Genomic DNA, 17,065 nt, shown 5'->3' on the forward strand with positions numbered 1-17,065 from the left:
ATGGCTGCCTTTTTTGGGCGTCTATATATATTCTATATTATAAGCTCCGGTGGAAAATCCATCTGTCTTCTCTCTCTCCAACCAACCATTTTCTTTTTTTTATAAAGTGTTATTTGAGTCATATACTTATGTCAGAAACGCCCATACGAATTGTAAAATTCGAAACTTCCACGGCCTTCAATGAAATTGTTTAAATTATCATATACAAAAGCAAACGTAAATTAGCATCTATTTGTAACATTAGCTTAGTCATTATTGCGCTTCATAAACATTTGTTTTGATAATTATTAGGGTAATACTGCTAATAATAGAATGTTATGGAAAGTACTGATTTTAAAACTGACGAAATAAAGGTAGTATCGTAAGATAGGCTCAGTTTTCTGAGCATCTAAACTAAATTAATTATTATTATATAGTTATTAGGAACTCGGTCTCTCCGTAGATTTAAGTATTATTCAGATTGGAGATTTAGCGTAATCCAGTGTTTTCCAACGTTAGTCTTTCTAAAATTCTTAAGAACCCAAAATTTAACATAAATATTATTAACAATTGAATTGTTCTCTTATTTTTATTACTAGAAAATTGTCAACGAAACACAGTAAGTAAATTTTTAAAACACAATAAAATATTGAAATTCCAAATATTTTTAATACATTTTTGAATAGTCCCCCTCAACAATCAAATTGTCCCCTGTGAGTGCCCCACGTTGGGATGAAATGAAATGTCAAGAGCGGCGATATTAGTTCTAGTACAAAAAGTCCCCTAACTATGCCGCGGTCAAAATCATGTATTGCGTAATTGATTGCATGCAAATGGATCAAGTTGACGTGGGCGTGGTATTTGCATTTGTATTACCGGTTACAATGGACATACAAAATATCAGTATTTACGTTAAGAAAAGGCCAGATATTATTTACATACTACGTAGTACTATACGAACAAATAATCGCCGGGTTAGGTTAGGGCACTAATCTTTCCCTACTATCTATTTAGTTATACTGCTCAAAACAGAAATAGTAAATTAATGTCTTCTAATCGAGCACTTCTAGAGATGAGCATGACGTACAGACCCGAGCTGTTACGCAGGTTCGGCTCTGAGCAAACGTCTATGGCGAGAGAACGCCAAGGTATTTTCTACCGCGGCTAATAAATGGACTACCCGGCAAACTCAAAATATCTTAATTCATATACAAAACAAGTACACTTATGAACACTAAAACAGAAGTTAAATTAATTATAAATTTACATGTACATACTATCAGTTCGCAAGTCAAAGGCGTAGAGCGGGTTCACAATAATTGTTCCACGTGGCTCGTACGAACACGAATTATCTGCGTAATTCGCCAATGTATCGGGTTTTAGCTAAATACAATAAAATTATTATAAAGATGTAGAATTTTTTTACCTTACCATAGAGGGTGTGAGGAAATATTTTAGGAGGCGGGAAAACAGACTTTATTTAGTTAGCAGAAGTGACATTTTCTTTTTTCTCTAAAATATTAAGTTATTTGTTTTTATGTTTAGTTTTATTTTTTATCTATTAATGTACTAATGTTTTCTGTTACATATATTTTGTTCATCAATGTAATCTGTTTTGGCTTTGCATATTGTGTAAGTGTTTTCCTTTTTAATATGGATATGTGTAGCTGTTACAACTAGTAAATAAATGATATGTAATAATAATACTGCTATTCAGTGGCGGATTTACCAGCAGGCTGAGTAGGCTGGAGCCTAGGGCGGCAAATTTTAAGGGGCGGCAAATTTAGTTCATACATTTTTTATTTCGGTTTACAAATTTAAAAAAAAAATTATTATACACACATAATACGAATTTCGAAAATTGGAGAGAAATGAAAATATTTAACAAAAATCGAAATATTCTCATATACAGTGCTAATTAATAAATATTTCAACATCTCTGCATGCCATGCATTACTAATTAGATTAAATACATTAATGATTATGAACTTTTAGAATATCGCGATTCGATATTGTAATCGAAATTTAGTAATTTTTACATATATTCTTCACTTATAACTGCTATAATTTTTTCTCCGTGTACCTAATAATTATGAGATCTGCTTACCCAATTCAATCGATATAATATCGATGGTCTAATAAAAATACTGACTAAAATTGACTAATTTTTATTAAATAAAAAACTAGTTCAATATCTAGTGAGTGTAATAATAAATGTTAATCAAAGTTCGCCAAATGTATGTTTTTTACGTAAGCTTAATTCATATTTTGTAAGTATTGTATAGTTTTAAGACATACCTTACCTTACTTTAAAAGTGGTATACGATTGAGATATTTTTTCCTTAAAATAATGTTTTTTGATAATTCTTTGCTGTAAAAATAATCAAGCATCTAACACGGTACCATAGTTCTCAATAATAATAACTATATGGGAAAAGTTGATGTAACGAGGATGATGGAGCACAAATTATAAAGTTGGAATTTTATTGATAGAAAATTGATATGATTTTGGACTAAGATATCAAAATTTAGAGGCGGCAAAAATTGAATAGCCTACGGGCGGCAAATCTGTAAATCCGCCACTGCTGCTATTGTTGCATTAATACATACCAGAGTGGTTTTCAAATGTAACAAAATTTGTGAAAAAAATTGTCTATTGAAATGTTACATTGGCTGAACTTGAACTTGAAGACTTTTTGTCATAAATCCAAAATTACAAATTTTGTAGAGGATCTGAATGTTAAGTTTGGCCCTCAAATTGTACCATTTCAATGGACTAAAAAGTCACGACAGTGTAGATCAAGTCATTTAATCATTTAAGTATAGATGATAATAGGTACTTCATATGGAACTTCGCACTAGAATCACAAGACGTGAGAAGCGAGTTAACAAGAGCACGCTAACGACATTGTTAGCGACACTGTCATCGCTCGACCTCATCTGAACACTGGAATACTTCTTTAGGCATGGAGCGCGACATGATATGCACGTTACATCCGTTTATCCAATGACAATAAAACGCATGGTTTTTCTACGGTTCATGTCAAATTGTATTTTGTCAATCTAATAGGCAAGTAGGTGATCAGCCTTCTATGCCGGCAAGCCGGTTTCCTCACGATGTTTTTTTTTTAATAGAACAGGTGGCAAATGGGCAGGACGCTCACCTGACGTTAAGTGATACCGCCGCCCATGGACACTCTCCATGCTAGAGGGCTCGCGAGTGCGTTGCCGTTGTTCGTTAATCGTTATCGAAAATTCCTTCAGTAGATACCATTGCTCGGAACCCCTTCACCGGTAAAAGCCTCCTCCTGCTTTTTCTAGGTGTCTTTTTGGCTTTCTTTCTCCATTCGCCTCCTATTAACGCTTCTACTTCTTCTATCCATTATTTAGGACGCCCTCTCCTTCTTTCCCTTAGGTACTCTCATCCCTGAAGTGGACATTATCAATTGACTTTTTTATGTGCGCATTTAACACTTACTTGTACGAAAAACATCTAGAGGAAACGGGTATGTTTTAGGTCCAAAAGTCGACGGCGTGTCAGGCCTAAAAGGCCGAACACCTACTTACCTATTATAAAAAAACAAATGATAACGAAATTTACATGCAAGATGTAAAGTTGTAGCCACTGGTTTCGTTTACCTTGTCGTTATATATCAAAATATAATTTAGTGCATATAAGTTCCATAATACATAGGTATATCTCTATATATTATAATCCAATCACGGTCACGATTTCTTTGTGACATCAGTCAGCCTTCACGTCACGTCACTAAGGTTATATCTAACTGTTGCAATTGAACAGGTTTTATTATGTAATCTTGTTTGTATGTGTTTAAATAAATCCTTAAGGGAATTTAAGGGCATTTTCAATAATCCTATACTTCCTTCGTGCATGAAGTAAATTATGGAGAGATGTATGATTTTAAGGTAGGGTTTACTAACTTTGCCTGTGTGAACGCATTTGACGCAAATACTAGATCTCTTGGGTGGCTTCGCGGGTGTTATGTAGTACTTAATACTTATATTACACCAAGATTTTATAGATGTTATTCAAACGAGTAACATTCTAGAAAGCAATGGAAAGAAACGTACTAAGGATACAAAAAGTAAGAAACGAAAAAATAATACGAAAATCAAAACTCACTGTCCTTAAAGACGGTGTCATGCAGCAAGACGCACAGTTAAAAGATGGACTTTAAAGACAACTATTTGGAAAGGACTAAGGGGACGAAGAAGAGAGCGGCGTAGAAAAAAGTTGAAAGAAGATGTAGAAGCGATAGCAGGAAGCAAATGGAGAAAGAAAGCCATAAAGAGGTTTGGAAAAGGTTAGAGGTGGCCTTTACTCGTGAACGAGTTCCCATGAATTGTACCTACTGAAGGAAGTTACGACAACGACTAATATGAAAAAAATTAATAAATATAATAAACGTAAATTGTATATATTAGAATTAAATCAGCTTTATTATTATGTAAATGTAAATTAAGAACTGTATTATATGATAAAACACATCTATTTAAATAAAAATAAATCGCAAAATATATTGTTATGTGCCAAACTCTAAGATGGCTGGAACAATTCGAATATTTTTTTTTTTAATTTTATTCCATGAACTCTGAGGTTTTTATAGAGAAAATTTGGAAAAATTTCACGAAAAAACCTAGTAAGGCAGTTTTTATTTGCGAATAGCGAACATTTCCTATGTCTCATATGGTAGCATTAAGCAAAATGTACCATACGTTTGTACTACTACTAAAAAGGTAGCCTAAGTAAAAAAATCATATTAAGGGAAATGTTTCTATTATGAATGAATTCCTGAAGTTTCAACAATTCTCGTAACTTCAGTGCAATGCATAAGAAGTATGCATTGCTTATGGATAATTTTGTGCGAAACATAAGTATCTCACCTATAATAACGAGCAGCGTTGTCACCCAGAACCAGTGCATCCACCAGTGCAGTGTCATGATGAAGGCGTGATGGTGGCTGGTATGAGTCACCTGAAAATGAAGAATGAGATCATATAAATTAAGTCAATACAATTAAATTATGATAACTATTGCTTATATAATCGAAATACCATCGTAAAGTACCAACTCGGAATAACATAACATAATGTGCTAAATATCTATTTAAAAAATGCATTTAACAGGCAGGCTGTATTCAAACTTATATAAAGTTTTAAACTTTAAATTCATCGACTGCAAGTTCATTTGTTTTTTAATTAAAATTACAGCCCGAAGTAGTATAACAAAATTGTCTTAATTGATTTCATTACAAAATACTACATGACATCATCTCAGATAAAATTTATTGCAGCAGACTTCTAGAAAAATTGCACTTCCATGTTTCTGCCAACCAGACTCGTTATCGTGCTTTGTTTCACGTTCCTCACATCACCACCAACTATGCAAACTCAGTTTTGTATCGTGCAGCCAACACACAACGACCACTATATAAGCCTTGACTTGTTTAAGCTATCGCGGAATACGCTTAAGTATTAAGAATATCCATAGCGCTAAATCAGCTGCATCATAAGCTCACCCCCACATAGACACCCTCACTTTCACACCATCACACAGTTAAATGTTTTTAATAATTTTTATTGATTATTTCCTTTCATAAATTATATTATAATTAATCATGTTACCTGTAGTATTACGAAATAAATAAATATTCCAAACTTTGCTCCACTTAATTTTCCAAGTAAATAAACTCACACCTATAATAAGACCTTTTATTAAATGGGTGTTATTCAAAAGAAACCACGCAAAAGACTGGACTTTCAGCAAACAATATAAACAATTATCATCATTAATTCTCAGCTATGAGCATCACGAACCAATGTTAATTCGCTAATTACATTATAATGGTCACATGAATGTGGAAGAAACAATGGATTAGCAGAGGTTATTCGAGATAAGGAATTCGCTGGGAAACAGGTAGTATCGAAGGATTTTTAAATTGAATAATACTTGAAAAGAAATTGTGAAAACAATTTGAATAGAGGCTCATTTCTTTTAAACCACCTTCAATGATAGATTATATTTCACATGTTTTTTCCAAGACACCATTTCAGATTATTTTTAGTTTATTAGTGATTATAAACCTATGCTGTAATATATTCTGTTAAGTATTTTGATAATTCAAATATTCATAATATCAATAACCCGCCAAAACGCTTCTCTATGCAAGATGGCGTCGCACCCCTCTGACCTACCATGCACACGTTGACAAACGTCAAGTTTTTAGTGCGTTAATTGTCAGTCAGATATTTAGAAGCATACTACATCATCTTTCGACTAATCTGCGACCGCTTTGAGTTACGTGACTGAAGTTATTTTTAACAATAGAATTTTAATAAATTCATAAAAAAGCTCATATAATAGCTTTTAAAGTGTTTTATAAATATTACTCATAATAACACTTTATTATTCATTCTGTAAAATAGCTACTCGATGACTAATTTAAGACAGTTTAGTAAACCCCGTAACTCCTGAACACATTTCAGCGTTTCATTAATAATTGTTCTTCTGTGCTTAATTACGAAAGTGGACACTGGATTCCTCACGATAATTTTCCTATACTTACGACCTAATACTAATGATTACTGTGTATATAAACAAACCAATCTAATCAGTTATCCGTGTTACGCTACACGCTCATTTGCTGAGCCAAATTGTTCGTGCAGCGTGCGAGTGCAAACAGCGGAAAATTGCTTAACAGAAACGAAAATGTCATAAATATAGTCAAGATCTTGCACGTAAAGTGCAATTATGATTGCCTTAGTAAGATTTTTACTTACTAGGTTGCCTGGAAGACATCGCTTGCTAGCGATAAGGCCCCCTGTTTCATCTCTAATACTTTAATGTTACTTGTATTTATTTGTAATGTAACAATAAACAAAACAAAAAGAACTTTTGATATTAACATTTTTAATTCTGCATTCGTATGCCCCCTGTGCGCACCAGTGCTACGGATATAATATCCTAAGAGCCCAGGGCTCTTTGCTTAGGCCAGACCTTCGTCATTTTATAAAAGCTGAAAGTTCTTCTATGCGTGTCCCCTATACAGGTAAGAACGACCAGAGACTATAGAGTTTGGGTAGTGGTTACTTTGGCAGATAACAGGTAGTAAAGGTGTATAAAATAGTACCTTAAATCCCTTAAAGTATAAAGCTCAATTTTTTTATATTTTATTAGGGATAACTTTATAAATATCGTCATACATTGCCGGACACTTATGACAGTTGCTTCCCCCTGCCAGACACCCCTAAACATTAATTAATTATAATTATACTTTCGTTAGAGTATAAAAGCTAAATTTTATATATATGTTACTTGGGGACCTATGAAAATATGATACCTCAATAGCCGGACAGTTTCAATGGTTTTTACACCCTGCCAGACACATTGAAAGTCCGTTGTAGGTCCGAGCGCAAGCGCTTAGTCTTTACTACCTGTTATCTGCCAAAGTAACCACTACCCAAACTCTATAGTCTCTGGTCGTTCTTACCTGTATAGGGGACACGCACAGAAGAACTTTCAGCTTTTATAAAATGACGAAGGTCTGGCAGTCCTGGGCTCTTGATCTATAAGGAGAGCTACATGAAGATTTCTAAACTAGACGGCGTATTTGACAAGTTACTGAACACCGTTACGTATCAATTACGTATCTCTTCGTTCTTTTCCATAATAAAACAATAAAATTTAATTTATTATTAATGAATAAATGAAAGTAATCTGATATACTTATTCTATAACAGCGTAATTATGCAAAGTAAAAAGTATCAATCAGTGAAAGTGATGTGGAAATCGCAAAACTTTCGCTGTTATGTTTTAGAAAACAGTAAGACACGGCTGGACACGGAATCATCACAATCCACGACTTGGGTAACGGACCAAAACTGCAACTATAGTCTAAGAGATAACCTTCGCACAAGGTCAATCTAAATATGTAGTATTTCTTTCGGGCACAAAACCCATAGACTAAATAGATAGGGATTTGGTAAGTTAGAAGATTGCTGTAGATATTTCTTTATTTTTCCTCGATCGCGTAGAGGTCATCCGTTAGGGGAAGCATTACCGATGCACGGAGTTTCCCCCCAAATTTAGGGGGAATCAAGATATTCATGAGGATTTTTAGGGCTTACATTTATGTAAATTGTTGTTGGGTTTTTAGATTTATTGCATATTATTACATATTTCACAGTCCAGCCAGCAAGGCCAGCTGTACAGAAGCCAAAAAGCTTTAACAGTCTTCTTTTTTTTCCCCCAATAGTAATAACCTAATCGAGTATTAAGATTGCACCATTCTCAAGATATATATAATAAGCTTTTCTTTCAATGAGATTTTATATATATATTTTTTTTAATTTTTAATTTTAATTAATAAACTTGACAATAAGCTTAAAGCTATGTATTATACTGAGAGACTGGTGCTTGAAAAAGGTTGGGAAAACCTGTTATTACAAGTCACCAGTCCCTCTTGGACATAGTGGCAAAAAGTATTGCTAATACAAGTTTTTAAAAACGAACAATAAATAATTTATAAAAAATAATAACAATAATAATTAGTTAATTCGTAAACATATCTTTTAATGTTTTAAAAAATATGTTTAGCTCTTAAACTATGAACTGGCGTTACGGTTTGATTGTTGCAATCAGCGAAACTTCTATTTCCGTGTGTGGATCGAACCCAATGAGTTTTAAAGTAATATTGTTAACACTTTACATACGGCTTCCTTTAAACTGTTGAAATATTTTGAACACTAAATGTGTATTAAGCTATGTTATGTGTGTATGTATAAGTTCTACTATTTTTTTGTATTCAAATTTTAGTTTACACCTACACCTACTGGCTATATATAAAAAAAAACAACAAAACAGACAGAACAAAATCTGCCATTACGTAGTTAAAGAACGTCCATTTTGTGTTCCCATTATACATCATAATTTAAGAAGCCTTTGAAGGGTTTAGTCAAAGGTAATCTTCATGTATCATACAGAGCTTTCGACAAAGGAAAAGCAGTTTCTAGACTTAATACGGGATAAAGGGGATCTTGAGACTATATGAATAGGTTATTATCTGTTCCATATATCATACATAGCCTTTTATAGTAGCTAAATTACGGTACATTCAATTCGATGAGGACAAAAATGCTTTGACGCCAATAAGTACGATGACGTCATACCCTGAAACGCGCTAAAAGAGTTATTCCGCTAAGGATTACAACTACTCGACCGAAGCAATTGCTTTTACTCCGCAACGGCCCAAGCCGAGGTCCGAGTCTCGCAGAGACGGAGACTGCCTTGGTATAGTCTCGGGAAAATACCATTTCTACCGCGTCACGCTCGCCAGAATAGACCGAGCTGAGCTGTCAAGGCCCTTCAAGCCAACAGCGTGATTCCATTAAAAAAAAAGGCAGCGGAGGCATTTGGGCGAGTCAGTGGATACAACATCCTTCCTCTATAGTTTCATTTCACCTTTGTCCTATGATGACCGCATTAAGCATATTAAACAATCAGTCATTTCTTCAGTCATTTATAATGTTAGCATTAATAACATATATTTTTACGTTTTATCTATATATATAAAAATGAAACCCGTTTTCCGTTGTCACGACATAACATGAAAAAGGCTTGACCGATTTGGCCAATTCTTTTTTTATTATATTCTTTGAAGTACGACGATGGTTCTTACGGAGAGAAAAATTAAAAAAATTGAGTGAAAAAGTCTAAAAACAACACTTTTCTATATACATAATATTTATAATAATACTTAAAAGTCAATTTGAACTTTTATACCATATCATAAAGTTCAAGTGTTAGTGGAGGGGTTCCGGGAAGGTAAATTTTTATTTTTTGACATAATGTATTTGTTGTCTTATCAACTTTCTTTTTTTATCTTAGCTAGACCGGTGTCCTGAATAGCAGAATAAGTATTAAAAAAAAATAAAGAATCGACTGTTAGGCGGTACGATGTTCGCCAGGCCAGCTAGTATGTTATATAATTTAAAATAAATTAATTTACGTATTAATTAAATCAGCGACTCTGAATTCAAGATTCAAAGCCTTTATTTCAACTAATACAAGAGAACGCATACTACGAATACAGCGACTCTGAATACTTAAAGCTAAAGTTAGGCATCGAATTAGGGTCCTTCAAGAAAAGAGTGTACCAATTTTCTGGCATTGAGAATGCCCATTGGCGGCTGTTCTACAAAAAATCAAATGTATTGAACAGTAATACATAAAATAAAAAAATATTAATCAAATGAGGTGTTCGTAATATTTTTAACTATTTAAAAAATAACAAATTCCTTTCACATCAGGTTAAGTTAGCATAAACAATGTTTTGCCTGAACCGCGTTTCACGCTGCTCGCAGCTTGGGTTCAATGACATCAAGTTCAAAATAGGCTCATATAAAAGCTATTGAGATCTTTGTAAGCGAAATCACTAGCTTGGTTGCGTTAGAAATAAATGTCTTTAAATAAAAATTTCCAAATCATTATTAAGTATAATATGTTACTGAATTCTAAATTTCACCTAGTATTTATAATTTTATTTAATTTTTAAGAATAGATGTTACAACTAGATTTTATACTATGCTTTAAGTGAATGATTATGTAAATGAACACGACTTAACTACCTTTTTAAAATTAATTTACATGACCTGGTTACGAGTCCTTTCGCCAAAATCGTCCAAATTTTCCCTAACCTATTTAGGCTCAACTTTTTTTTTAAACTCATGCCCGGGTCAGTAATGAAAGGTTTAATAGTATGTTTTGGGATTGAATATAAGTAGCACCATTTAATATCTGATTAGTTTATGGTTATTAATGGGTACGTACTTGGAGAAACCGCAACGCCGATGCTTACTGAGTCCCAAAATCCACAGATTCTTGTATCTGAAAAGTGAAAATAAAATGAATGCCAAACGAATGTTAAATTCTAATAACTGCAATATCTATAATAAAAATAATAAAGGGAGAAAATAATTGAACTTTTGTCCAAATTAAGGTTATTTAGTTTATTCAAACTATACTAAAACGAACGTCGAAGACCAATAGCTAATAAATAAACCACTCCTTTTATGGAAATTGTATTCATTTTTACAACAAACTCCCAAGCGAAATTAAAGAATTATTACTTCAATTAGTCAAAACTCTCGTTAAACGTAAATTAATCATTAAAGCTTTTTTATGAATTTGACGAATATATAAATGATCCTAATCCTTGCGATTGATTTTTCAAATAATTTGTATCACTCAAAACTTGGTATGACGTAATTAAAAAGAGTGACAAAGATTTTCTTGCCCGCTCTACGCCCTTGACTTGCGAACTGCCCTGCGATTCTGTAACTCACTTTTCGAACTCACACAGCGGTTTTCGCATCGGCGGTCGCTCTTAAATCAGTCGTGAAGCAGTCATTTTATGATTTGGCATTCTGAAAAGGTAGGAGCTTGTAGTTTATAGTTTATCAGAATGCCAAATCATAAAATGACTGCTTCACGACTGATTTGAGAGCGACCGCCGATGCGAAAACCGCTGTGTGAGTTCGAAAAGTGAGTTACAGAATCGCAGGGCTGGTAGTAAATGTAAATTTAGAATCAATTTAAGCTCTTTTCTGTTGACATTCATAAGTGTACTTGTTTACCTATTCGAATAAACTTAGTTTGAGTTTGAGTTACCAAAATAATGTTCAGCCGTGCGAAGTAGAGACAAATTAATATAGAGTAAATTTTCATTGTCAAATACTGAATTTTGCAACTAAGATCGCTTGGGTAAGACTATGTTTTGTCTGCCTCTCTCTGACGAAGGTCGTCCTGGTTAACTAATGAAGGGTAGACAACATGGCCACGATTTTAAAATGTAATGTATTTAAAGAATATTTAAAAAAAATTACAATGTTGCCAACTTCAGGTAAGTAATGTTTCAATGATAGATGTAAAAAGTGACTACAAACCCGAAAAAAATATTTTTCTGTCAAAACTCAAAATTGTTTTATTGCTTTACCTTTTTTTTTCATTAAAAATAATGTAATACCCGCATTGTTAGCAGGAAACAATTTTCAACGGAAAAGGTAATTAAAGAGCCTGTTATAAGTACGTTCAGGTCAATCTCACACTTGAGTCATCAAGCGCAGACAGCGAACTGAGTCACCATAACCATATCAGGAAAATCCGTGAGATCATGTCAACAAGTGCTTCCAATGAGAATGTAGTCCAGCAAAGATACCGTAAAATCAGTAGCTTTATCATGACTTTGACAAGTATTAAACGCTAGGTAGAGAAGTAAATCCTATGCATCTGCTCAATCCTAACTTTTGTAATTCTTGTATTATTAAAATTAGCTTTTAAAATTTAAAATTTCAGTTTATTAATTAAAAAAATTATGCATAGTTACTTGTCATTTTATTTTTATTTATTTAGTCATGCACTTCTTTTTTTTATAGACCAGATTTATTGCTATTTCTTAATTTTTTTTCCTTACTAGGCTACCGTTTACCGGCTACGTTTTTTAAGCGAAAATTCCGCCCCTTGCATCCCTGATAACTTGTGTTACCTGTACTTTTATGTGAAGAGTTTTAAGTATTTCAAAATATATGAACAATCTTACAGAGCTTCTGGTTATGTGCAAGACTTCAACCTTTACAAGATATTGTGGCTTTTGGTTGTATTTTAGTAGAAGATTATATTCCTGATAGTATTCCTAACAAAAACAACTTCTGCGCCGCTTTATGTCATCATATAAATATAGTCAGCCCATTTACTGTAAATGCGGTAGATTCATTTAGCACAGAGTCAACATATATCAAGTTATAGTATATATATATGATATTATGTCAAGTTCAAGTAGATTTATCGAGTAAAGGTCGATCATAATTCAATTACATACTTATTGAGTGTTTTCTAGTAAGCGTCTAGAGGTTAAAGGCTATATGCCTTTATCAGTACATGGATAATATATACGTAAGTGTATTGATTTAATTTTTCGCCTGAAAGATACACATAAGGATCTTATTATTATAACATGAAATCCCGTCCCACACAAAAACCGTTATCAAACAGATTTTAGATTTAATAAGGTAAAATTTTTGATTGAAAACTCAAAACTCGAAGACGTCTGGACCAATTCGTATTTTTTTTACTCCTAGAACTTTGAGATGTGTTTTTAAGGAGAGAAAAATTTGAAGGATGGCACTGAAAACCTAGAAAGCAGTTTTTATTCCGGAATAGCGAATAGTCTCTATGGGGTATAGGAAAATGTTCCATATGTTGGTACCTATATAGCTACTAAAAAGGTATGCAAAGTAAAATAAACATATTAAGGCTAAAGAAATTTCGAGGGGGACATCTAGTATTTAAATATGTATTTATTAACTTTAACAACTCTGAGGGCAGTAAGACTAGTATTTAGAATCATTAAATTCAAATTAGCGAGCCGAGCCGAGCGTTTGCCATAAAAAAGACACGATAGTTTAAAACAAAAATATGACACAAAAATAAGGCCAATTATCAAATATACAAAAATACAAGTTCAGCGTCAAGGCAGTTACCAACTTCTAAAAGGCACTTAGCGATTTGCAACTCAGCAAAGTTTTCATTCGAGTTCTAAACTTCTAAAACGCCTTTATTGTCGCTTTTCTCAACCATGCTTTAGAACGGATTTCAGACTTTGAAATGTTTGAGTGGTATCTCGTTATAAAATTGCCTAATACCCAGATTTCGTATACACTTTTGAATTCCTATTTTATTACTATTATTAAACTATTTTATTTGGACAAGGAAAGGAGCTGGTGGCTGTTTCGTAAATTATCTTTCGTCTTGTGATCGGAGGTGGAAATGGTATGATGCGGAGTAGGTTTCAACTCGCTGCTCCCAGAGGCTCCCAGGTTCTCTTTCGCATTATACTGGTACATTAACACATTATTACATAATAAACAGTCTTATTGAATGACTTTATTTTTCTTCAGATGCCATTTTATCGCTGAAGATTGGCAGCGGTTCCTCCGACAGTTCATCGGCGGATGTGATGCCACCCCGCAACCTTTTAACAGCCCGTCTCTTGCCTTGAATTTTCCCATTATAAGCTGCCACAATTGGTATCGCTGATGACGCAAAGTTTGTCCGGATATGCCTCTCCCCGTATTATATTTAATACTACAAAATAAGTACTAGCCAAGATAAGCGATAATATACAGACTATCTGGCTTTGTCCAACATTATATATCCATTTGTGTTTATTATGTAAATAGCCGATCATTATTTTAAAGACCTTGGGATTTGAAAGTAAATGTCAATATATGCTCAATGACACGCTCATAGAGTATTGCTGCTATAACGTAGTAAAAATACTATTTATCATGAGTACTTACAAAGTACAATTCCCTTACGTCAAAAACGAATTGGATTCTGACATATCAAAATTGTAGTTGGAACTAATAAAATTGACATCGTATGTGGCAAGGGCTGGAACTATCCATGCAAAGATTAAAGTTGTCAAGAAATTTCAATGAAAATAGGTATTCTATATAAAATATTACTACATCTTCTGTATTCGCACCCAACCGCTATACTCGAGTTGCTGCTGAGTCGACTGTAAATCCAATAGCACAACAGTTGTAATTTGATACAGATTAGAGAACATTATTGTATGACATTGTACGTCATACAATATGTTTCGTATGCTATTCCGTCTCGCTCGACAGCGTTACAACAATGAACACACACCTATATTTAAGCGATTTCCATCTCTATTACTATAAAGGTTGACCGGTTGGGTTCTCTCATCAGGGTGCGGTGTGCATGACAGTTTAAGGTCGTGTATTGTGTAGTTTAATTGCGATATAAGAAAATTGGAAGCAGTTTTGAAACTACTAGTAGAGGTTAAACTATATGTATACAATATATTTTATTTATTTAATAAAAAGGCGGCCTTATCTTAGGAAGCGTTCAAGTATTACGTAACGTATTTTTTTCCTTTTGTAAAACGTTACGATGCGGGGCGGGGATTAAATAACGCGTTATTGTTAATATTTTTTTCGACTTACACCACATAATAGTAACTAAAGAGTCACTAGGTGGTCACGAAACGTTTTACTATACTAAGGTACAGAATAACGTTAGGGCGAGTTACATGGGGGAGGGGGGGTCAATAATCTCCAAAAATTGCGTTACGTAATACTTGAACGCTCCCTTATACGTACATATATAGCATATACGTTTGACCTATTCCTTTTATAATATACATATAAGCTATACGGGCATAATGAAATGAATGTATATTGCATTTGAAAGCCATTAGACGTTATATTTCATTAATACAGGTGTCTTATAATCAACGCCAAGCCGAAGTCGGGTGATAGGGCAGGTTCTAACCCCAGAGAAATAAAAAACATTGGACTTGCCAACATTGCATATACAATTCTTCTACACTGTCGGACACAGAATTATTATATGACACAATACATAAAATTAATTAACTTTTTGGAATGGCAATAATTTAAAAAATACGTGACAGTACTCCCTCAAAGGCCGGCAACTCATCCACTTTAATAGGTGTTTCAGACCTTTTTGGGGGTCCCTGGGTTCTTTAAAAAAAAAACAGTTTTTTATTACTTTTCTGGGGTTAACCATCACTTATCCCGTATAGTTATAATGACAATACAATCCAAGTATTTCTTTCAATACACGATCTATCTGCACCAAAAAGCAATCTACAGTTAAAAAATACGATGACTAACCCACTCACAAACTGTTTTTGTAATAAAATCCACAAAAGGAAGGCCGATGACACTTAGAAATTATGATATTCAAACAGTTCGCTTGTCTAATATGGACACAGTTGACTTCTATTTAGCAATATTATATCACGTGTTTATATATTTTGTTACGTGGCGTTTTTTGTTTCAAACATGGCGTATAGCGCGAAGGTTTGCTTTAAATAACCATATTGCATAGTGTATATTAATATAAACATTAACCATATTGTATTGAATAGTGGGTAGGTGTAAATATATCTATGTAATAGATAATTTATAACCAGTCTTTAAATCTTTTTGGAAAACTACATACACAGTACGTGACAGGAAGTGTATTTTTAAACACGAATATTTTTCTAATATACCTACGCTTCATTTGTAAATATAATAGGTAAACGTAAAAGTATCAGTGGCGCACCTTATGGGGTCTGGGCCTCAGATTTATGTATCTATTTCATGATCATTTCCTTTATTATAAAGCAACCTGCTGTGCATGACACAAGCCGTCGACATGTTGGAACTAAGGCATGCTGGTTTCCTCACCATGTGAAGTTATCTATCACCGTACGAGCGAGTTTAAAATGCGTCCACACAATCCATTGGGTTCGCCAGGGATCGAACCTACGACCTTATCGATGATAGTCGCACACCGAAGAAACTAGGCCAACAGTGCTCTCTAAAGGTCTCTAAAGATTTTGTAAAATAATCAGTAGATTTAGTACCTACTATGTATGATGTCGTCAACTAAATAAATCAATAAAGGTAACATAAATAAGTAAAATTAAATATTTCAGGTCTTTACTTGACCCACGAGGGTGAAATAAATATTACGAATTTAAAATAAATATCACGTTTTATGATTGACTTACTATATGTACTTACATATATTAAGTAAATCTTTAATCATATCCTGCCGACTTGACTCGTAATCGTACTTTGTTTCACGTTCCTCATATCACCACCAATTATGCATCGACCAATATTTAAGCCTTGACTTGTTTAAGCTGGCACGGAATACGCTTAAAATTAGTATTAGTAATATCCATAGCGCTAAATCACCTGCATCACAAGCACACCCCACGTACACACCTTCACTTTTACACCATCACACAACACACCCGACTTAGGTATTATTAAGTTAAATGTATTTAATAATTTACATTTATGTTAAATCCATTCGTTTCAATCTTTTTGTATATATTATTCCATCTTTGGCTGTCTTTGGTAAAATTGTTTATTTGTTATATAACAAATTATGTAAGCTGTAGGAATAACGAAATAAATAAATATTATTTAAATCATTTTTATAACTAGTTTTACATTT

General features: G+C 33.4%; 1 protein-coding gene across 2 annotated transcripts in view; it reads right to left on the reverse strand.

Annotated features, from left to right (window-relative positions):
* LOC125059973 overlaps positions 1 to 17,065 on the reverse strand; it is a 58,634-nt gene that overhangs the window by 8,439 nt on the left and 33,130 nt on the right. For both annotated transcript variants that reach the window (XM_047664701.1, XM_047664700.1), the window contains exons 2-3: positions 10,829 to 10,885; positions 4,885 to 4,975 (exon numbers count right to left, since the gene is read on the reverse strand). In XM_047664701.1, the coding sequence (XP_047520657.1) occupies positions 4,885 to 4,942 (58 nt within the window). In that variant the 5' untranslated portion in view covers positions 4,943 to 4,975; positions 10,829 to 10,885. The remainder of the gene's footprint in view (positions 1 to 4,884; positions 4,976 to 10,828; positions 10,886 to 17,065) is intronic.

The sequence above is a fragment of the Pieris napi genome, chromosome 20 (genome assembly GCF_905475465.1).
Source record: "Pieris napi chromosome 20, ilPieNapi1.2, whole genome shotgun sequence".
Classification (NCBI taxonomy): Eukaryota; Metazoa; Arthropoda; class Insecta; order Lepidoptera; family Pieridae; genus Pieris; species Pieris napi.